The 24,680-nt window shown below is 44.4% G+C and overlaps 1 protein-coding gene across 1 annotated transcript; it reads left to right on the forward strand.

The window, feature by feature from the left end:
• The first annotated feature begins 23,047 nt into the window (after positions 1-23,047).
• On the forward strand, positions 23,048-24,430 carry LOC125357870 (V-type proton ATPase subunit S1-like). Its single transcript, XM_048354729.1, has one exon. The coding sequence runs from the start codon at positions 23,048-23,050 to the stop codon at positions 24,428-24,430; it is 1,383 nt and encodes a 460-aa protein (XP_048210686.1).
• Positions 24,431-24,680: the final 250 nt, after the last annotated feature.

Here is a 24,680-nt window from a genome sequence, read left to right on the forward strand (position 1 = left end):
GGGAGGAAGAAGAGAAGGAAGAAAGAGTTAAAAGAGAGGGAATGAAAGGGAGAATGGAAGGGAGAAAACATCAAAAAAAAAAACTCTATGCTGATACAATGCCTGGCATTTCTAAGGAAATAGTTTCTCCATATAAAACCAGACAGTGAAAGAAGATAAAATTAACTGCCTCTAAAAAAGCTGACATTGAAACAGGACTCAAGCTTTGGGGCTAGATAAAGACATCAATTTGTCCACTCTTCATATGTATGGTAAAAATCATGATGGGATGTAAAGGGAAATAAAAGTTAATGATTTTGGAATGAAGCCTTGTGACACAAGTGCCCCACTGGGAATAAACAGCCCAAGAGCCGGTGAGAGGGTTCAGTGAGATGAAGGTCAGTTTCCAGAACATTCTGCACAATCGATACGATGCCTTGGACCTGCAATAGGTTTCATAAGTCATAGATTGACTAGGTCATGTATCAACTTGCAGCCTGCATAGCTCTCGATGCCTGCCATTGACAAGCTTTGCTGGGCAAGAAAGAAGTTTGTGATCAGAATCCTCATTTCCAGTGGGTGACTGCCCACACATACACAGGTAGGGGGTGGGGGTGGAGGGCAACCGAGAGCAAGCAAAGTGTCACTGCTTTCAGACAGTCATCTCTGCCCATTCCGGAACTGGATTCCAAAAAGTCAAAGCTGAAATTGTCACCTGACTGCCCATTTCATGGATGAGGTTTGTCACTAGAAAATAACACCAAGCTAGGCACAGTGGATCAAGCCTGTAACTCTAGCTACTCAGGAGGCTCTGAAATCTGAAGATGGTGGTTCAAAGCCAATGTGCGCAGTAAAGCCCACAAGACTCTTAACTCCAATTACCCAGCAAAAGGCCAGAAGTGGACCTGTGGCTCAAGTGGTAGAACACTAGCCTTGAGCGCAAAAGGTCAGGGACAGCACCCAGGCCCAGAGGTCAAGCCCCAGGACTGGCACACCAAAAAAAAAAGAAAAAATCCACATCAGGAAAAAGTTCAGAGAGCTCTTCTTTCTCATATGGCTTTCTTTGTGAACAAGAAGAACTGTTTCTTGAAGAAGGAGAATAAGAAACAGAGAAACAGAACAGTGCGTACTAAGAAATCTCATTCAAGCCTTGTGCATGTACTGACTCAGGCATTCTTCCTGGTGCTAACGATGAGCAAAATACTCAAAAATTCATTTCTTCCTAGAGCTTCTACTGAAGGGAGACAGAAAATACACAATTATATAAACATGTCTTCTACAGTATCCAAGAAGGTAATTCACACGCTGGAGAAAGCAAAGCAGAAAAGACACAGGGTAATATTTGTAGGGATGGGGTTTAATAGGGCTTCCTGGTTCTGACTGCGCACGCTGCCCAGGTAAGGAGACGACAAGCACTTGGTTTCACCCCAACTCCTATTCATAGGTTGACCTCTTCTAGTTCACCACAGAGAACTACACAAAGGAGGCAAGCTTGGGTCACAGTCCCACACCCCTGACTCCTTCTAGCTGTGGAGCTCCTGAACCAGAGAGAGTACTCTGAGTATGATAACTAGTCGCCCTAACTCAACACTGGGCCATTTCTATGATCCAGACGCCAATCAAGCACTGCACGTAGAACTGATTCCATCCTCACCCCACCTCCTTAAGACTTCCTTGTCATCAGCCAGGTCATACGGATGGGAAAGACCAAGACAGTAGAACTCGTTCTTTGAAGAGTAGACATTCTAGCTCCAAACACTGTGCTGTTAATTCCCACGGCACAGCCTCAACTAAGGAACTGTACCACCTCTGGCCACGCAGGCCATCCTGATGGTCAGCCTCCCCCAGCATCGGATGGATGTCTAGTTGAAATCTCCATACATACAGCCGAAGGCAAACGTGAAACTGAAGCCTTCAGTAAAAGACTTAATGCATCCTTTAATACATCTAGGCTTCCTATTTTCCAGCTCTGTGCGCCTGATCTCCATCCAGGCTTCCAGAAAGGTCTATAAATAGCACACCATGTAAACGTCTGCTCAGACACAACTTAAACGTTAACCTGTCTGCTTGCCTCATATCCTCCATCTGATCTGCTTGGAAAATCCTCCCCAAATGTCCCAATTCTTGAATCCCATTCAGGCTTCTTCACTTTCAGGAGCACAGCAACCTTGCAGCTAGTCCCTCGCCTCCAAACACCAATTTTCCATCTTGGCAGTTGGAGGGATTTTTAAAAAAGAAAAAAAAAAAAGTAAATGTGATCCTACCACACTACCACACTTCAGACTGACACGGCCAGCCTGACTGCTTCTCCATTAGTCAGGGGTCTTCAGAGAAGCAGAATCCATAGGCCACAGAGACAAAAAGATTTAAGAAACTGGCTCACAACTGTTACCAGGCCTGGCAAAAATCCAGGACCGATCAGTAGGCTGGAAATGCTAGTCACAGTTAGATTCCAGTGGCTGGATACTTGTGCAGAAATTCCGTGTTTCCTTCCTGTTTGAGCAACTTCAACCTCCTGTTTGAGGGCCCTCTGTCTTTTATGGCCGTCAGCTGAGTGGATGAAGTCAGTAGTGTGGAAGGTAATCTGTTGATTTAAATGGAAATCATATCTAAACTACTCCTTCTCAAGAGCAACTAGACAATCCAACATTAGGCTCCACCGTGTGGCCAAGTTGCTTCCTGGTTGTCTTTTCCCATTGCCTTGAGAACAAAGCCTTGGTTGGCCTTCTGCACTCGCTTGGTCTGTGTTCTGGGTACCTGCATCTTATCATCCTGGGTCTGTACATCTGTGCCTCCCAATCTGGAAGGAAAAGTAAAGTGGGGGCTTGTTTGCCTGGAATGTTCTTCCTTCCCAGACCTTCCCACGGCGCCCTTCCTCGCTTCATTTAGCTGTAATGTCACCTGCCCGGAGAGGCCTTGCCTGCCTAGCCCATCTCAAACGGACCAGGACCTGGCATGGCTCTCTGACCCGCCTCTCTGCCTTTGCCTGACTCACCGGATATTCATTTGTACACCTTCTGAGATGTTAGCTCGGCTTTCATTCCCTGTTGGGTCAAATCGTAGGTGTCAAGAAATGAGGTGGAATGGAGGGCCTGGTGAAGCTATTTTTTTTTTTAATCCTTTGGTAGAAAATAACTGTGGAAACACTGAGACACATTTGATTTTAATGTTCCAACTAATTATGATGTGAGATGCAATCCATGTCTTGTTTTTAGTTTGTTTTTTGCCAGTCCTGAGACTTGAACTCAAGGCCTGAGCGCTGTCCCTAGCTTCTTTTTTGCTCAAGGCTAGCACTCTACCACTTGAGCCACAGCGCCACTTCTGGCTTTTCCTATATATGTGGTGCTGAGGAATCGAACCCAGGGCTTCATGTATATGAGGCAAGCACTCTACCACTAGGCCATATTCCCAGCCCACAATCCATGTCATCTACTATTTTGTGTGTTTTTCTCATGTGATTCTGTCTTAAGACTCTTGCTAATCTTCTGTTTGAGGGATTTCTAGGAAGTTAATGACACTCCCATGGCCGCAGACCCAAATAGAGGTTTGAGGTCTTGAGTCTCCCCTCCTCTAGCCCACCTCCAATGCAGTGTCCCTTGTTGAGAACTTTCTGGTCTCCAGACTGGTAGCCAGGAACTGCTAACAGAACCAGGTTTTTGTTAGAAGAATAGAAAAATTACTGGAGCTAAAAAAAAAATTTACATTAGGATTAATAATATTCTTTCTTCCAAGGAAGTTGCTTGTCTCCTGCCTTCTAATGTGACTGATCCAGAAGAATCTGAATGTTCTTTATTCCCATAAGACAAATTAAATGACCAAATAATAATAATTATTATTATTAATACTAATATTACTATTAATTTCTGTACTGAGTCCAAGAAATAGGTTTAGGAATTCAACTAATGCAGGGTTTGGGGGTGGATTGTTTTTCTTTTGGTTTTTTGTTGTTGTTGCATTTTGGTTTTTTGCTGTGTGTTTTTTTTTGCCAGTCCTGGGAATTGAACTCAGGGCCTGGGCACAGTCCCTGAGCCTGTGCTCAAGACTAGCGCTCTACCACTTGAGCCACAGCACCACTTCTGGCTTTTTCTGTTTATGTGGTGCTGAGGAATCAAACCCAGGGCTTCATAGATGCTAGGCAAGCACTCCACCACTAAGCCGCATTCCCAGCCCCCTAGTGCAGTTTTATTGGTGATTTCTTCTAGGTTTTGAAAGAGGAGCCCATGGTTGAGTATTTCATATGCCAGCTGTTATTTTATTCTTTACAATATACAGAGTCTGAAAGTTCAATGTCTGTCCTGAGGATGAGAATAGAGAAGAATAGTCCTTTGCATGGGTAAAATTCAGAGCCAAAATGTTGTGGCTCCATGCCTGTGTTCTTCTGTGGTTTTGTTGGGGCAGAATCTTCACAACACGAGTCCACACAAAAATCTACCGCCAGCTGGGAGTATGGCCTAGTGGCAAGAGTGCTTGCCTCCTACACATGAAGCTCTCGGTTCGATTCCCCAGCACCACAGATATGGAAAACAGCCAGAAGGGGCGCTGTGGCTCAGGTGGCAGAGTGCTAGCCTTGAGCGGGAAGAAGCCAGGGACAGTGCTCAGGCCCTGAGTCCAAGGCCCAGGACTGGCCAAAAAAAAAAAAAATCTACCGCCACTGAGTCTCAGGAACATGTTCATTCACAAGTGTTTCCACTGCGGCCTATACTGCAAGCGGAGCCCCTGCAGGATGACCGCGGTAGTGCAGTCTCTAGAGGACCAGCAGCCCTCCTGCCTCTAGGGTGCCAGCCACCTCCCATTCCCAGCACCTGAGGCTGAGATGCTAAGCGCTCACCCCAGACCCCTTTGCTGCTCAAGGGAGAGTGCTCCCCTCTAATATTCCACATGCCCAAGTGTGCTATGAATAACATTCTTTCATCTCCTCCCCACCCCCCAGGAATGGTAAAATAGTAATAACACATAAATAAAATCATTGAAGCTGGGCCTTTCCTTTATAAAATGGGTATACCAATTACAAAAGAAATAATGATTGTAAAAAAGAAATTCTACCAGTAATTATGTTAGTGTGCACCAAGCCATAGGATAAGTCTGCCTCTCTGAATCTCATTTGGCTAATTGTACAAAGATAGGATGGGGGGGGGGGGTGGCGGGAGTGTCTATAAATCTTCTCCAGCTCTGAGGGCCTGGGAGTTAAACTCAAACCTTGTTGATTTTGCTTTCAGATTTCACATCCTCTAATTCATTTCCCCCCCCTCAATTAAATGTAATTGTATTCTCCTTAAAAATCAACTCTGCCTTGCATTCCAGAATCACTTAAAGTCATCTTGTCATTCCTTTTAGTGGTCCCTCTTTGTACCTGCTGGCAGTCCACACGAGAGGCAGCTCTGATTTGTGCTGGCTTTTCGCTTCCTTCAAGCTTGCCTCCTTCTTCAAACAGCAGGTACCAGAATAACAAGGCAGGATGAAACTAACAGAAACAATGTGTTTATACAGTTGGCTACCTTATGGAAAACGTAGTACTCTTCAGCTCCACATCAGACATCTCGCCACCTGCTACAAGGTACAGAGAAGGTTGTGCAGAGCTAAAAACAGTATCTAGCTACCAGGTTTGGCCCACAGGTGTGGGGTTCCAAAATTACCTGGGCAAGGTGCAAACATTTCTATGAACCCATTTGCTGCAAATTAAAATGTTCTTAAAATTTTCCGCTGTTGATATTATGATGTGGCATTTAATAAAGTCTCAGGCCAACCATGTAAGCACATTTAAAACAGCTGAATGGAGTTGGGCTGCAAAACATAATTTTTCACTAAACTAATAAAAGACATCTCAAACTTAACTTTTTTCCTGATATTTGCTTTATGGCTGTTGTTGTGGTGTGTGTGTGTGTGTGTGTGTGTGTTCCCTCTCTTTGATTTACCCAATTTTAAAGTGGAACAGAAAAGATGTTTGCTTGAAACCGTCTATTAGACCTATAGAAAGTTCCTGTTTGATTCTTCCCCACATCTGATGTTCCTATCCACCATTACCTCCCCGCAAATGGAGTTAAGTTTGTAGAAACAAGTAAAAGCATAATTAAAGTAGTCCTGTCCTGAGTTCAAATTCAACCCACGCCCCTACCAGTGTAGATGGATTTTTGTTTTCAAACTTCTGACTAACTATAGCCATTTCTTACCAATTAAACTCTCTCGGTGTGCACTGAGCCTGGAACAGCAGCTACTGACTCACACCTGGAATTTCCACGCGAGTTTACTCTCCCCGGGGAGTCGCTTCCCGCTGGCACACACACGCTTTCTCAACCTCATTGAGTTAATGATGACTTTGGGAATGCTGGCCTCCCTCTGTTTCCACAATATTGCTCCCATTGGCCTGCCCACAGGCTCTGAGGCTCCTCTTCCTACCCCCACCCACCCACCCCCAGCATGCTCAGCATGCTGAGAGAATACCAGCAGACTCCCTCTAAGGTTTGACAGGACCCTTCAGAGTCTGAGCCAGGAAGTTTGGCCCTAGCCAACCTCAGAAGCCTACTGAGTCGGCAACATGGCTGAACTTTTACAGCTGTGATTCATCCTAGAGACTTTGACACGCAGCTCAGGAATCTCTATTTTTCAGCCAGACTGGAAACTAAAACTTGAGTTTCTTCTCTCCTTGTCCCCTACTCTTCCTTCCTCCTCTCCTCCTTCTCTGAATCTTCTCTTGCATCGTCTCTACCTTCCCATCTTATTTCTCTTCCTCCTTCAAATGAATAAATAAGAACAATAAAGTATGTTGAAAATGCCATTCACCTAACTTATCTCACAGGTAGACTCGGAATAGGATGGTTAGAAATATTCTACCGCTGTGGACTTTCACCTTTGGGCAGCATTTTCAGATCACATGTATGATTTATTATAGGTAGAAACTCAGGGTGCTGGTGAAGCTTTGCTCAGGAACTTTGAGATATTTGTGATGCTACGTTTACATTTTCATTGCATGACCCTTTAAATATCTTCTATTTCACTTTGCTTGTCTATGTGTGTTTCCGAAAGGCCTAAAAGAAAGCCTCAAGGGTTCTTTCTTTTTTCAATTTCTGCATGATTCTCTCGGCAATTCTTTGGCTTTAAAGAACATTTCTTATGCCACATTTTTAAAGGTGTTTATGACCTTGCACCTGAATTTTAAGGCCTCCGAGACCTAAGTTTATATTCCGTGAAGGTGTCTTGGGTTTTGTTTGGCTTTGTCTTGTCTCTCCAGAAAGCAATACATGCAAGTTATTCTTTTAAGAAGTGTTCTAGTGTCATTCATTTTATCGCTTGCTTATATTGGCTTTCTCATATTTCTCCCACATCATTAAGTCTAATTACTAATTATCCTTCCCTCAAATTTCTTAGGATAAATTTAAAACAAAGTTGATATCTTACTTTGGCTTGATGTACTTTGTTACACAGAGCAAATATTTATTCCATTGGTGAGTATGATGTGCAACATAAATCAAATTGCCATTGCAAACTATATTGTCTTAACAAGCAGGCTCTGAATTATTTGTTTTGCTCTCTTTTGTGAAAGTCTGTTATTTATCTCTCTCTAAAACTTGGACATGCTGTTTTAACATATTCTTAAACACTGGAATTTTTTGTGGTAAACATTATCACTTTTCATCCTAGCCTAAAAAGATCTCATCCTCAGAAGATAATCTTAATCAGTTACTCCAATTAAAAGATCATTTAAGCCAGGTACTAGGGGCTCACACCTACAATCCTAGCTATTCAAGAGGCTGAGATCTGAGGATCATGGTTCAAAGCCAGCCCAGGCAGAAAAGTCTGTGAGACTCTTATCTCCAATTAACCACCAAAAAACTGGAAGTAGAAGTGTGGCTCAAAATGGTAGAGCACTAGCCTTGAGCCAAATAGCTCAGTGACAGTGCCCAAGCCCTGAGTTCAAGCCCCATGACGGAAAAACTGAACAAAAAACAGAAGGAAAAAAAAAAGAAAGAAAGAAAAGGTCATTTATTGGATTGTTCTTGAGCCTACTAATTTCTTTCTTTCAAATATTTTTCTCATTAATTATTAAAATTAAAGTAATTAAAGCTGGGTGCTGGTGGTTCACACCTATAATCCTACGTACTTGGGAGGTTGAGATCTGAGGATCATGATTAGAAGCCAGCCATGGATAGAAAAACTTGTAAGACTCTTATCTCCACGTTACCAGAAAAAGCTAGAAGTGGAGGCATAGCTCAGTTGGTAGAGTGCCAGTCTTGAGCAAAAAAGCTAAGTAAGAGTTCATGGACTTGACTTTAAGCCCCAGTACTGGAGAGAGAGGAAAAAAAAATTCCCAGCTTTCTACAACTTGCTATTTTTCCACAAGATTAAATAGATTCAGACATTTGGGAACCTGGTGTTAGAAGACACATTTGAATTGTTTGTAAGTATAAAGAGAAAGCCACAGTAAACGAGGAAAAGGCTATCACTCTGGGCTGTGGGGACAGTATCTGAAGAGCACTAAGACACATAGAAGTAGGAAAATACATAGGTAGTGATCTGCATTTCCTGTGTCTACTACTTTCAAGGCATTCTGCGTGTCCAGCAAAATAAATGCTTTCTCCACCTATCCATATCTAGTAGCTTCAAGACAAAGATGACATGCAGGGGACTCTTACATCACCATCCTCACTCCCACACATCCCCAGTGCAAGATGGGAACGCCTGCCATTTTTATCACCCAGGAAGATATTTACATGCTTCCAATCAGTCCCTTCCATAAATCTTTAGCTCAAGAAAGGCTCCTTCCTTTTCTCGCTGTTATCCGTGAAACACCAAGAGGGAAAGTTAGCAAAAACACGGACTCAATAATTTCTAGGCCAAAAACATTCTCCTGATATATGGTCTTAAATATCCCACTCAGTATTCAATCAGGTCCTCACCAGACATGGACAATTCCCTGCCTCTCTCTACTCAACCCCTCTGAATCTTACACTGACTCAAAGAAGGTATATTCTTCCCACTGAAGAAAGCCACCAGCAGATGCTGAGAATGGGAAGGAGTTTGCCTGAACATGGTGTACCATGAACATGGTATACCCAGGTATGGAAATTATTCACTATGAGAACCTTTGCATGAGTCCTGGCTATGAAGAGACAATAGCGACTAGGGTTACACTGCTGTTCTTCAATCTTGCCCAAGAGTCATCCTTGAAGTTCAGCTGAGTGTGGTAAGAGAGATCTTGTGAATATCTTCATGGAAGACAGGACTCCTAAATGTTTGAAATACATTTCGCTTGGGGCCTCTAGGATTCAGGAAGATTCCAAAGCATACAAGAAGACGCCCATTGTGCAGGAAGAGTTGTGCACTAGGAGGTGAGGAACATTTGCCTTTGGAGAATTTAGAAAAGGTTCTCTGAGAGAGGGGACTTGATTGTGGTAGGGAATCTACAATGTGGTCCTCCCTTCCATTGATAGTTCCTTGATAAGTTTGGAGCATCACTACCTTGTCTACAAAATGCAATAAATCCTAAGATTGGTAAACCCAAACTCCTCCAACGGCAACTGACTACTCCAACAGCCCTTCAATATGGTCCTCTTGATCTTCCCCTCAAAGCACCACTAGATGGTTCTTCCTTCTGGCTGACATATAGGATATATTCCTTTCCACCTGCCACTTAGTCTAAATCTCTATTCTTTTTCCGTAGTCCAGCTCAAGCCTTCCTTCCTGCAAGAAACATCTGTCTGCATAGCATTTCCTCTCCTGTCATTCCCTCCCCCATTGCAGGCCACAGAATTGTTCAGATGTCACCTTGAAACAATCTCTGTCACGTAACGAGTGCTTTGTCTCTTTATCCCTACAGGGATAAAATTCCAACATGTAATGGGTGCTAGGTGCTAGCAAATAGCTCAAAAAGCAGGACTGTAAGAGGTTGAGCTGTTTACTGGCCTACAAATCTGCTACACATCCTTCCTTTGTCCTGGGTAGTCAGGAGCACTCCATAGTGTGGGGCTAGTGAAGATGCATTTGAAAAAGGATTATCAGGGAGTCTATAGCTCCTTTTCATCTGTTGGTTGCTCCAGATATCTAAGAAGCTTTTCCAGAATTAAGATGTATTCATTTCCTAGAAATGCTATGACAAATTATCACAAACTTGGGTTCTTCATAAAAGTCATTGTTCACCCACAATTAAAGTTTAAAAAAAAATCCAAAATCAAGGTACCCCGGAGCACCAGACAGAGCCTCTCAAGGAGATGGCACACTGCCCTAGCTTCTGCCAACATCCTTAGTAGACACTGGTTTCTGGCTGGATCACTCCCATCTCTGTCTCCATGGTAACCTGCTGTCTCCTCTCCTCTTCTCTCGTCAGAGCTCCCTTATGTCTCTCTTATTATTAGATTTAGGATGTCCTATCATCACAAGGTATCATAATTCAGAATGATAACTTCCTCTAACTATCTCCTAGTTACATCTGCAAAGACCCTTTCACTAAATAATGTCTCATTCACAAGATTTCAGAATAAGAACCTGATTTCTTCCGCAGGCCACCACTTAACCTACTATACATTGGTTCTGAGAATATCCCAGCAAACTAATTCCCTGAATTCTTTTTCCCTTAACAACAATATTTACATGGCATACTCATCATTTAGCTGAAGTATAGAGAATTATGAGGTCTAAAACTCCTGAGTTATTGATTGAAATATGTACAGTAATATAGGCAAATAAGATTTTTTAAAAGAACTAATTCTGTCCTAGATGGTATTATAATACAATATGAAATGTAGCTGTATAGGGGAAAGAAGGGTATAGGAAAACTGAATGGCCTTGAAAACACGATGCTTTGTGAGAAAGAGCAAGGAAAGAGCTGGGGACAGTGCCTCATGCCTGTAATCCTAGCTGAGCTCCTTATTTCCAATTAACTAGCAAAAAGCCAGAAGTGGTGCTGTGGCTCAAGTGATAGAGCACCAGCCTTGAGTAAAAAAGCTAAGGGACAGTTTAGACAGCCATTGGCAGCTAGCTAAGGTATTTTATCTACATAACAAATTATCATACATGTGTGCATATATATTTCATATATATCAACTTCCACTTCCTTCCCCTTCCTTTTTTTTGGACTGAAAATATAAACACATATGATGTTAGCCACCACTACCTGTGTTTCCAGTTTTTATTCTGCTTTACAGAGCCTTCCTATTTCCATTTTCCCATCGCTATCCATGATTCTGCCCCTTTATCCATGCAGAAGTAACATTAAATCACTTTCACATAAAGACTTAACACCTACTGCCAGCTCAGGGTCAGCCGTCAGGGCTGAGACGGAAAGAAGTGCTGGCTGAGAGGGCGTTAACGACTGGCCTGAGTGTCTTCAAACATAGACAAATATCTTTCAATGGCTCCACCTCTTTACAAGAGTTCAAAGCCTCACGTGCAATCACGACTCCTAGTCAAATGAGACTGGACTAGAGTTTCTCCATGACAAACGACTCATTTCCTTTAGTTGTAGTGAGGTATGGGGAGTTTTCAGTTGGGTTTTAAGTGTGGGGGTGGGGAGTTGACACCTCAAGGGCAATCCAAGGACATAGTCCATTTATTATGGATGTGCAGTTTAAGAAAGAAAATAAGGAAATGGAGAGACAATCTCCTTGGAAGATCAGGCCTGCATGTGGAAAACACATTATGCTGAAATCAGTAGACACGGGGTAAAGAAGATTTCAGCTGACAACCTGGGCTCATTTAAAAGAAGGGGCTATGTCTAGATGACTACAGAATTTTCCATGAAGCGCTTCTGTCATTAAAGTAGTCATCTTTCTAATCCCCAAAGTTTAGCATAAATTACAGAAGAAAATCCTGTATAGCTAAGTCTGTAAAGATGATGTCTGCCGATTCCACATCTCCCCTGCCTGGTCTCCTCCACCTAGAGAATACTTCCTACATGGAAGATGACCTAAGATGGTAGAATTATTTTTAATTATTATTGTACTTCCTCTCTTGTAAACTAAGTGGTACCATATCATCAATAAATCAAGGCTCGTGTGTTGTCATGCAGCCCTTATACCACAGCCAGATTGGGGCTGACAGGTATCAGCCATGATCACCTAATAATTGTTCAGTAAAAGTAGAACCCAGCCAGGGGCCGGGCTCACACCTGGAATCCTAGCTCCTCAGGAGGCTGGGATCTGAGTATCTCAGTTCCAAGCCAGCCCAGACAGGAAAGTCCATGAGACCCTTATCTCCACTTAACCACCAGAAAACCAGAAGTGGTGCTGTGGCTCAAGTGGTAGAGCATTAGTCTTGAGCTCAAAGAGACTGACAGACAGTGCCCTGAGTTCAAGCCCCACAACCAACAAAAGAAGATTTTTAAAAAGTAGAACCCAGAAGCTAGTAGTCCAGAGAATGAATGGCTCAGAAGAAGGCAGAAGCTTGGTTTTGTGTACATACTGGCTTCTTCAACCACTCCATTCACATCAAAGCATTGAGCCTACCATCAACAGCAAAGCAGTCATTTGAAGAGTATGCCATCTTAAACTAGGTGCTGGTGGCTCTCGGCCTATAAACTTAACTACTCAGGAAGCTGAGATCTGAGGATTATGATTCAGAGCCAGCCTAGATAGGAAAGTCCATGAGACTCTTATCTCCCAATTAACCAGTAAAAACCTGGCAGTGGAGGTATGGCCCAAGTAGTAAACCACTAACCTTAAGCAAAAAAAAAAAAAAAAAAAGCTAAGCAGCAGTGCAAGGCCTTGAGTTCAAGCCCCAGTACAAACCTACACACAGAGTATGTAATTTTTATAATGAAGCCGTAGATTTTTTTAAACATTCCACCTAATAGTCTCTATTGAATTATTCCAAAAGCAGAAGTTCCCAGTGCAAAAGAGAACCGTTGTTTTCAGCAAAACGCTCCATAACACAGCACGTTTGTATCTGCAAAGTTATTTCCAAACAGTTCTAATTCCCATGCAGAATATTTCCAAAGAATATAGATCCGTTTCATTGTCCTTTGAACCAGAACTAGAGTCATTTGGTAGAGAAGTGGAAAGTAGAGAAGTGGCAGCCAGTCCGTGAAGCAAAGGGGGCAGAACGAGGGCTCCAGCAAACAACAGAGACGACAACTGGCCAAGAGGCTCAGAATGGCCTCCCACCAATTGCCCACTGCAGATCTGGAAGCAAATGGGCTTCCTGGCAGAGGCTCCAAAGTTCCTGAATTTGCTACAGACATTTTTTTCCCCTCCCTTGGCCCTTTTATCCATTTGAATGCTTCTAATTCCCTATATTGATTCCAGTCCAGCTTAGAAAACCTAGACCGATTTGCTTTCTCCTGACCAAATCCTGACTAAATCCAATAAAGAATAAAAATTATTCTCAGGTTGATTGCTTTCATGTTTAAAATGAGAAGCAGTGAATTTTATTGCATCCAAGCCACTAGGATTATAATTTAAAATTAACATTTCTATTGAGTCAGATAATCGTGGTCATTTCCAACCATACTTCCTGCTCCAACAGGCAGTAGAATCACGTGATCGGGTGACTGGCTGGTAAACCAACAGCCACTGGACCTTAAAAACACACTCCACTACACATGGGCCACATCCCTAAATCCTGACCGTGACCCCACAAGTCCTTTATTATCATCTCCAACTTAGAATTGAAAACATCACAGCTCAGATATGCCACCTACCTCGTCTTTAATCCCACAACTAAGAATGAGAATGAGAAATCAAAGCCAGCACTGTCTTCATGCTCAGAACCTTTCTGTTTCCATCATCATAGTTAGTCACCGTTGTTCATTACCTTTTCTTTTTTTTTGGAGGGGTGGGGGTAATCAGTGTTGTTGGGAAACTGAGTCATGGAACTTGCTTTGTCTTGTAAATATGGTCACCCCAACAAGCTAACAACCCTGCTTGACCTCCAAAAGCTCAAGCAGGACCCCCCAAACTTCCCAACGGGAGTTACTTAAAATGCCCATTAACATCTTTATCAGGACAAATAACCCAAAGGGAAAAAAGAGCAAGACTTCCTAACGTCCTCTGCTGAAGGACTGGCCCCCACCACCTGTTGTCCCAGGTGTATACAGATGCCAGGCAAAATCCCAGGAACGCACAGGGCAATCCCCCTAAGCCAGGCCGTCCACATTCCATTGTCCACCTAACTGAAAGCCCCCTGCCTCCCCAGCCCCAGTAGCCTTTTCAATAACCTCTACCTCCTGGCTCAGACCCCATAAAAGCCCACGTCCTTGCACAACCTCCATTCCCGAGGAAAAGTTGCTGTGCCTCAAGCAACCGTCCTAGCCTGTTGAGATGGAGAGCCTGGTCTATTCCTTCCTTTCTCCTCCATTTTCCTAACAAGTATAAGGTAATAACATTTGTTTTGTAACAATAGCAGCATCCTTAAACCTTTCCTTTATCACTACGCATGGAGGAAACTTTCCCAATTTGTGGGAATTGGCCAGTTGTGTTTGAGCTATCATGACTTTTGCACTACAATTCCAGAGGAGGAGCTTATAAAAATTACAAAGGCTCTAACAAAGAGGCTGACAGAAGAGCTGCGTGTGTGTGTGTGTGTGTGTGTGTGTGTGTGTGTGTGTGTGTGTGCCCATATTGGGGCTTGAACTCAGGGTATGGGTGCTATCCCTTACCTTTTTTGCTCAAAGCTGGCACTCTACCACATGAGCCACAGCTCCACTTATAGATTCTGTGTTGTTGTTGTTGTTGTTGTTTTGCTGACTCATTGGAGATAAGAGTCTCACAGACTTTCCTGCCCAGGCTGGCTTTGAACCACAGTGCAGATCTGAGCCTTCTGATTAGCTAGGATTAGAAGCATGAGCCATAGTCACCCAGCTGGAGAGCTGTATTTAAAACAACTACAAAAACATTAGCACCCCCCGCCCATCCTGCACTAGGAGACACCTAGTTTATATTTTTCCTGGGTCTTCTATGAAGCCTACATATTGATCTATTTCTTCTAAAAAAAAGTAATAACTACCATTTCTATCAACTTTCTTAACCCAATTTCTGGAAATTTTGAGGCTCTTACCAAAAAGTACACGAGTTGTTGTTGTTTGGTTTTTGTTTTTAAACTGGGAACAATACAACTTCAGAGCTGTCTCTTTGGCAGGCAGCCTTCTCAAAATGTGCCCATTGGGCTTCATAGTAAGAGATTTGGCTTCACCTAGAGGCAAGAAATTGTACCACTAGCACTTATCCCTGCCAATCCTTCTACATGACAAAGCACACGTGGGTGCAAAAGAGCTAAGCCTTCTCTGGAAGAGTAAACTGCACCTGGAAGTCAATTTATAGGAGTAACAGAGAGGAAGTGATTGGGAAGTACCTGGGGGATTGCCACAAAGCATGCTGGGAAAATCTACACCTGGGATGACTGAGGTAACACCTAGCTATCTCCTCAGATAATTGGCCTCAGAAAGGGACACATACTAATAATAGAATCAAGTCCTAAGGTTATCAGCTGCCTGGAAGGTTCGGAGTATTTGCCTCTTGAGAATTCCTGAGGTTCGTGAGGAACCATCAGAGTTCAAAGGAATTAAAGGCATACACATGTCATTGATAGGAAGATACTGTGCATCCCGTTAGAGTCGCAGGCCATTCCTTCAAATAAGAGATTTTTTTCATCAAGAGTCTAACAGATCCTGGTCCAAATTAGGAACCAGACCTCCCTCCATCATCAAGCCACCCCAAAAAATAAATAAGTTACAGAATATAAATAGAAACAAGGAAATAGCCTTAAAGGACTTGGTAAATATTAGTCTAACTCATTTTCAAAATATACATTCCTTTTCATGTCATAAATTTTCTCATGAAAAAAGGTATCCTTTATGATATATCAGCAAGAGCTGGTGGGATGGCTCAGGCGATAGAGTAAACTCAGGCCCTGAGTTCAAACCCCGGGACCATAAAAGAAAAATTGTGTGTGTGTATGTGCAAGATCACTAACACATATCCCACTGAGAGTTGGTGTCTACCCCTGGCCTCCTAGGTATTTGTTATTTGCTTGTAATCAACAAGATCCTGAGGAAGTGACCTCCACCTCTAAGCAAAGAAAAAGGATGTCACTTCTATCTAGTTCTCTTGAGATGTTCAAGAGAATGAAGGAACTTGAAGGCATGGGTACAGTGGTAGAGCAATAGCCAGGAGCAAAAAAGCTGATTATGAGCTTGAGGCCCTAAGTCCCAAGTCCCAGTACCAGCACTAAATAAATTACAGCCTGAGACCACCATTGTGAGGCTGAGTGAGGAAGCTCTGACCACAGCCTGTGTACTGCCTGCTTCTACTCCTAGCCACGTTATTTGGCCATCTTGGATATTCTTCCCTCCATTCCGAGTTCCTAGATGCCTGCGGCCCAGCCAACATCTGATCACAACCAACTAAGAGACTCGAAACAAGAGCTGTCTAATTCGCCCATCTCCTATTCCTGAACCACAGGAATGTACACAAGTCAAATAAATGGTAGTTGTTTTACACCACTGAGCTTTGATGTCATTTATTATGCACCAATAAAATAATCTGGAGCAACCTAAGAAATGCAATGTGTATTATTCTTCCAACTTTTTGAACGATAATAGCTAAGCTCTTTAATGCTTTTCAACTGACAATTTATAATTTTCAAAGTGCAATCCCGTAACTTATCTCCTTTTAGTTGTTATAATCATTATCTGAGGAGGTATAATTAGCACAAATCCTTGAAACTGATGAGACAAATACAGCTCAGACTGGTGGCATTTTACTCCAACACAACACAACACTCCAATACCTCTCAGATATGAGAAATATTTTAAGTGGCCAACAGTTTTGTCATCTAGGGCTGGGAATGTGGCTTCAGTGTAGAGTGCTTGCCTAGCATGCATGAAGCCCTGGGTTCGATTCCTCAGCACCCCATATGTAGAAAAAGCCAGAAGTAGCACTGTGGTTCAAGAGGTAGAGTGCTAGCCTTGAGCAAAAAGAAGCCAGGGACAGTGCACAGGCCTTGAGTTCAAGCCCCAGGACTGGGGAAAAAAAAAAAAGTTTTGTCATCTCAAACACAGTATATCTCAAACACATGACAGCCAATTCTTGCTTTCCTTTACATTTATAACTAGTACGATAATTTCTCCGTAATTTTTACTTGCCTTATAAGGAACAGCTCAGATCTCAGGAACTGAAATAAAGGTGAATTTTAAATGAGTACAAACAGACATACTTGTTAGGGGAAGTGAAGGAAGAAGTGACATTGTCCAAAAGAAATGTACACATTACCTGTCTTATGAAATGATAACTCATTTGTACAATACCTTAAAATAATAATAAAATTATGTTTTTCAAAAAGATATTTCATGACAACCTTCTGGATTTCACTTCTCTTAATATACATTGGGAATTGATGGGTTGGTGTTCTTAAATTTGAGAATTTGCTTAGTCCTAAGAGTTTGCCAAATCTAGCTTGCAACCTAGGGGGTTCTAATTTCTCTGTATTAAAATTGAAAAATGACTAAATCAACAAAAGCACATTTACTCTGTGTGTAAGAGAGAGAGAGAGACAGAGAGAGACAGAGACAGAGAGAGAGAGAGAGAGAGAGAGAGAGAAACATGTGTGTACATGCAAGACTTGGGGCCTGAACTCAAATCCTCAATCTGGTTCTTTCCTTGCTTGCCTTTTTCTGCTCAAGGACGGAGCTCTACCACACTTCTACCTTCTTTTTTGTTCATTATAACACTGAAGAGAAGAGAAGAGAATGGCCTTTCCTGCCCAGGCTGGCTTCAAACCATCCTCAGATCTCAGCCTCCTTAGTAGCTAGTATTACAGGTGTGAGCTACTGGTGCTTTAGTGCGCTTACTTTTTTTCTTTTCTTTTCTTTTCTTTTTCTACCAAGGGCCTTGATGTGATGCAAAATAAGTACAAACGTTTTTACAGTCTTCCAAAAGCTCAGTCTGGTTAAGATAAATTCACATATGTAGATGGAAAGCACACTAGATTAGGAATACATTTCCCTGTGTATCTGAAAAAGATGTTAAAAAGATTAAGAATGAAATGCCTTCTAAGTCGCAAAGCACTAAGTAAGTTTAATCCAAAAACAGATGTATAAATTAAAACAGAAAGATTTTATCCAAAATAATGATGAAGTTCTATAATAGTCCTGCCTAGTTTTCAGGAAGTGTTAAATTGTATCTTACTGGCTACTTCCATAGTAAGATATAAAACTCTACCCTATTGGCTTGTTTAAAAAGAAGTGGCGGGCTGGGGATATGGCCTAGTGGCAAGAGTGCTTGCCTCGTATACATGAGGCCCTGGGTTCAATTCCCCGGCACCACATATACAGAAAATGGCCAGAAGTGGCGCTGTGGCTCAAGTGGCAGAGTACTAGCCTTGAGCAAAAAAAAAAAAAAAAAAAGGAAGCCAGGGACAGTGCTCAGGCCCTGGGTCCAAGCCCCAGGACTGGCCAAAAAAAGAAAGGAGAAGGGAATCCTTGGATACTGATTCAAAGCCAGCCTGGGGCAGACAAGTCCTTGAGATTCTTAGTTCCAATTAGCCAACCACCAAAAAGCCAGAAATGGAGTTGGGGTCAATTGGTAGAGCTCTAGCCTTGAGGAGAAAAGCTCAGGGACAGCATCCGAGCCCTAAGTTCCAGCCCCAGGACCAGCACACAAACAATATAAAATAAATAGCTTGAGTGGGGCACTAGTGGATCACCCCTGAGAGCGAAGAATGATGGTTCAAAAACCAATGAGGGAAGAAAAATCCATGAGACTCCAATTAACTAGCAAAACACCCAGAAGTAGAGACGTGGACCAAAAGGCAGATCAACATTCTTGAATTTTAAATAGGCTAAGTAAGATTATGAGGCCCTGAGTTCAAGCCCTAGTACTGGCACCGCCTCCCCCCCCCCCCAAAAAAAAGGTGGGAATAATGGAGAAAACAAGAATAACTAAACAAGAAAAATATCAGGTACTGAAAAACACCATTAAGAATATAATTTATTATAATGGAATAACATCATAGTATTAAAAGAGACTTTATTGGGAAGGTCTCAGTCCTGGTGTTGTTGTGCCAGGTTGAACAGGAAAATGTTTAATGACCCACTACCCACTCTACCCACTAGATCCCAGCTGTCAATCCTTCCATTTGGGACAACAAAAATGGCTCAAGACTTTTCCAAGTTCCCCTAGAGATGCTTCCCATTACCTAGGGAGGAAGCAAGAAGAAATGACTCTCAGTTGACAACTCTGTGGTTAGAATCACTAGATGACAGCTTTTAGCTCCAAGTTTTTATCAACATGATATCAGAGTACAACAGATATGCACTGCCACTTCTACCACCCTTTGTAACTGCAGGTGCCATCTTTCCCTGTGCCCAGCTGTAAAACTCACAGAGCCACTCACCTCAATAACATTCCAAATCTGTGTCAGGGGAATTGACAACATCACCAGACACCATAAAGTAGATGACAAGGTGTCCTGAACTATTGACGTAGTGAAGAAATTCGATGAACAGGCCTTCTAAACTGTTACCCGGAGGCTGACAGGAACAGTATACAGTCTGCCCACATGAAAGCACTTGTCAATGGCTATAAAAGATAATCCATTGCCATGGCAGGAAATAAACACTGCAATAAATTTCAAAAAAAAAGAAAAAAAAATGAGGAAGAAGAGGTTTAAGGAATAGCAGAAAATCTCAGTGAGACCATGTTCAACTCATAAAAGGGGAGAGAGCTATGTAGGTCTTGACAGATGTAGAGAGGCAATGACCTTGACTTGACATTGGTGGTAGACAGGAGGCCATTAGGACGTTGCTGTGGATATTTCAAGAGGTTCTATGCAATTGTGTTGAGACAGATCATCTCTCCTTTATCAAAATTACTTCCAGTCAAGTGTCAATGGCTCACACCCATAATCCTAGCTACTCAGGAAGCTGAGATCTGAGGCCCATGGTTTAAAGCCAGCCAAAAGCAGCGAAGTCTGTGAAACTCTCATCTCCAATTACCAGCACAAAGCTGAAAGTGGAGTTGTGGCTCAAGTAGTTCAGCATTGGCCTCAAGCAAAAAGCTAAGGGACTGCACCTAGGGTCTGAGTTCAAACCCCAGTACCAGCACTAAATGAATGAATGAATAAATAAATAAATAATTTAAAAATACTTTTGTCTTTAATTCAATCTACAGAAAAATTTTGTTTGGAATCTACTAATCTACTAAATATCTCCATCTTCCTTTATTTGTGTTAAAGTTTGAAAGCATATTTATATAGGATTTTTTTTTTTTTTGCTACCAGTCCTAGGGCTTGAACCCACGACCTGCAGGCTGCCTCTGAGCTGCTTTGCTTAAAGCTACTGCACTGCCCCTGAAGCCACAGCGCTACGTCCAGCTTTTTTAGTGATTAATTGGAAATAAGGGTGCCATAGTCTTTCCTGCCCAGCCTGACCTTCCTTCCCTGGGCTATCCAACCATGGTCCTCAGATCTCAGCCTCCTCAGTAGCTAGGATTGCAGGTGTGAGCCACCAGCATCCAGCACTCCACAGGAGATTTCTGAACACAATATTTCATGTGCTGGAAGAAATAGTTTTAATGAGCATAAGAAAGAATCTTCAAAGTGATGGATATGACAAATTAATTGGTTGTCATGAATTAAAACGATATTCTTACAGACTTGTTTTTAATAGAGAATTGATTTGATCCTCTATTATTATCTTTCAAAGTTATCTGCTTTACTTATCTACCACATTGATAAAATCTAAAGAAACAAAATACAGGAAACTTCGGGGCACATGACATCATTTGCATAAACAAACCATTCTTGTTTTTAAGAATTGGTCACAGAATTCCTTTAAGACAGGTGTCTCTCTATGCAGTCATAGGGCCTTGAATACTATAGAAGCAGATAGGCTTCTTGGGTTCAGGTTGAGCTCTCTTGAATATAGTCATAATATTCAACATACATACGTGGAAATGGAGCCAGGTAACTTGAGAGGATGGATGGGGTTGGAAGAAATAAGGGAGAAAGATGGAAAGGATGGCACTGATCAAAATGTGTTGTACTCATAGAGCATTATGTTTAACTGAAACCCCTTAAAGATGATGATGATGAAGATGAAGAAGGAGGGGGAGGGGGAGGGGAGAGGGGGAAGAGGTGCTTTTGGTGGGAAAGCATGGCAGCAGGTTTTGAAGGCCATGGCAGTTGACCCTCTGAAACACAAGTGCACAGAGGAGTCTCCAAATTGGTATAGCCATCCTCATACCGTTAAGTCCTTGATCCTTTACTTACTTAACAGGATTTGTGGCCTTTACCTGGCTGTATTGAGAGCTTACTGTCAATCACTTTCCCCTTTTTGAAAAAAAACATGCAGAGAATCACAAAACTAATAAGTGGGTAGATCTAGTGCTTCAGAATTCCAATTACACATCCAATATTCTTCTACTCTCTGCTTAATATTTAAAGGAATTTCTGAATACAAAGCATATAAATCACCCAACTGATCCCAGGCCCAGTTCATAAATGGAAAGTAATAAATGCCTTAAAATTCCCAGAGAAGTTGTGTTTCTGATGAGGATTTGAAATGGTACAAAAGGAGAAAAAGATAATATAGAAGGCCTTCATTTCTCTATGTAGCAATAGGAAGAGGAGGGGTGGGGAAAAGGTGTAAAGAACCCACTAAATGAACCAAATTCTAGAAAGAGATGAACAGGGAGACACAGAGAGTTCCACATGAAGCAGATGTCCAGTGTGACAAGAGACAAAAATAATTATGCAAGCCAGTAATCCTCTACTTCTAGGAATTCTTTTGAGAAAGTCACACACCTAGTTACAAGAGGCAGAATTGGGAGGTACAAGACACTGAAGCTGTTTTGAAGGGAAAAAAGATGATGGCTTTTCTAAGAGATATGTAAAGATGAAAAACAATGTAACTACCAAACTGGGGAACATGAAAGCTGTTGTTGTTTGGACAGGTGAGTGCTGGGGAGTTCCTTGGTCATACACAGTTCCTTGGTGAGGAGGCATGTCCACAGCACAGCCTGGGCTTCCTCACAATATGGCTGCCAGGTTCCAGGAGCAAGTATCCCACAGGAACAAGAAATGGAAACCACCGCCTCCTGTCAGTAAGAAGCATCCGACACCTGGGCACAGAGTCAGCCTCCTGTTTTCCTACATGTGGTGGAGGCTGACTTTGGGAGAACTGTAGTTCCAGGCCAGCTGGGCAGAGAAGTTATCAAGATTCCACCTCCATGGAAAGAATCTGGGTGTGGTGGGCCTGGCACTGGCCATCTTAGCCCCGGCCAGGACGCCTAACATAGACCCATGGCATAACCAGGAATCCTAAAAATGAGTGCGTCACCATCCCAACCCGCTCCCAGGCAGAGAGCAAAGCCCAATCTCAAAAATACAAAAATAACCACCACCAAGAACAAAACAACACAAGAAAATGGCGGGGTGGGAACGTGGCCTCGTGGTACAGTGCGCGCCTAGCATGCATGAAGCCCTGGGTTCGATTCCCCAGTACCACATATATAGAAAAGGCCAGAAGTGGCGCTGTGGATCAAGTGGCAGAGTGCTAGCCTTGAGCAAAAGGAAGCCAGGGACAGCGCTCAGGCGCCGAGTTCAAGCCCCAGGACTGGGGAAAACAAACCTGGAGGTATGAGTCGGCGGCAGAGCACCTGCCTATGCCGAGGAAGCATGAAGCCTTGGGTTTAAGAACGTGCATCTCACATATCTACACGTTTAGAGGCCTGTTATTCATTTATAGGGCCTGTACTTATTCCGACATACGTCCACATACACGCACAGACGTGTATGGACACGAACCGCGCACCACCCACTCCCGCTCCGCCATGGAAAGGGGCGGACAGACGTCGGTTTCGTTGGCTAATTGACGTGCTTACTGTCAAAGTGGCGCACGGAGGGCGGAGTCACCGCTGCCGACGTCAGGCTCCGCCCTCCCTCCTCCCGCGGAGGGGGAGCCTGAGGGGGCGGGGCCGGGGCGGGCACGTGACGTGGTACGTGATGGGGACGTGACGGGGCACGTGACGGGGCGGGTTGACGCAGGGTCATGTGACGGGGGCACGTGGTGCGCGGGCACGTGGTGCGCGGACACGAGACGCACGGCGCGCCGGCCTTCGCGGGCCGCGCAAAGCCTCGGGCTGTCATGGCGGCGGCGGTGGCGGCGGTGGCGGCGCGGGTGCGGCCCGGAACGACGTGGTGGGCCCTGGCGATCTGGCGGATGCTGTTGCTGGCGGCGGCGGCGGGATTGGCGCGGGCGGCGCCCCACGTGCCGCTGGTGCTGTGGTCCAGCGACGGCGCCCGCTGGGCCCCCGCGGCCCGCGCGCACGAGGGCCACGTCGCCGGCCACGCCCAGCTGCCCGCCTTCCTGGACCCGGCCCTGGAGCGGGGCCCGCGCACCGTGCTGCTCTTCCTGCGGGACCGGCTGAGCCTGGAGGACTTCACGGCCCACGGGGGCGTGTTGGCCCACCTGAAGCAGGCCTTGGCGCTCGCCCCCTCCTCGCTGGTCCTCCCGGCCGTCGAGTGCTCCGCCGTCGGTGCCCTCACCGCCTACCTGCAGGACAAGCTGGGGGCCGGGCCCCTGCACCTGGACCCGGACGCCCTCGGGGGGCTGAAGCTCAGTGCCAGCCGCCCTGCCCTGCTGCTGCTCCGCTTGCCCCAGCCAGCCGGCTCCCATCCGATCGCGCCCAGGGATGTCCTCAGGGACAACGATGAGGCCATCGGGCGAGTGCTGGACAGGCTCCGATCTGAAGATGTCCCTTATACGGCCATCCTCACGGCAGTGCACCCTTCCGGGGTGACCCCCGACGGAGGCATGGTGGCTGGTGGCTTAGGACGCCAGCTGCTTCAGACGCAGCCAGCAGCGCCCGTCGTGATCCATCCCCCGGTGACTTTTAACGACACTGTGCCACGGATTCTGTTCTGGGCCCAAAACTTCTCCGTGGCCTACCGGGACCAGTGGGAAGACCTGACCTCGTCCACCTTCGGGGTGCAGAAGCTCAACCTGACTGGCTCGTTCTGGAACGACTCCATCGCCGGGCTTTCCCTGACCTACAAACAGCTCTTCGGCACAAGGGTGACATTCAAGTTCATTCTGACGAATCGCTTCTACCCAGTGTCCGCCCGCCGCTGGTTTGCCATGGAGCGCCTTGAAATCCACACCAATGGCTCTGTCAACCACTTCAACGCATCCCAGGTGACAGGGCCCGACCTCTACTCTTTCCATTGTGGCTACGTCAGCAGTCTTCAAAAGTATGGCGGCCTCCTGGTGGCGGCCAAGGAGCCCTCCCTCTGGCAGGTGACTCTAAAGGACTTCCAGATCCAGGCTTTTAACCTGACAGGCGAACGGTTCTCCTACGCCAGCGATTGTGCCGGCTTCTTCTCCCCGGCCATCTGGATGGGGCTGCTCACCTCCCTCATCATGGTGCTCATCTTCACCTACGGCCTGCACATGATACTCAGCCTCAAGACCATGGATCGCTTTGATGACCATAAGGGCCTCCCTATCTCTTTGACCCAAATTGTATAAGCTGTGGCACTGAGGGTTTGAGGGTATCGCGGCGTCCAGCCTGTCATTTTCACACCTTGTGGCTTCCCCTTTTCCTTCTACATACCATGAACCCCCTAACCAAACCTGGCTTGCCGGGGGCCTCCACCTGCTGAGGATTTTCCCTGGGCTGCCCCACTGTACATATTCTGCATAGATAGTAACTCTCTGGGGAGTCCTAAGGGTAACTGATATTAGATCGCTGTTCTTATATATTCTTGTCTGCACACCA

Source organism: Perognathus longimembris, chromosome 10, assembly GCF_023159225.1.
Source record: "Perognathus longimembris pacificus isolate PPM17 chromosome 10, ASM2315922v1, whole genome shotgun sequence".
Taxonomy (NCBI): Eukaryota; Metazoa; Chordata; class Mammalia; order Rodentia; family Heteromyidae; genus Perognathus; species Perognathus longimembris.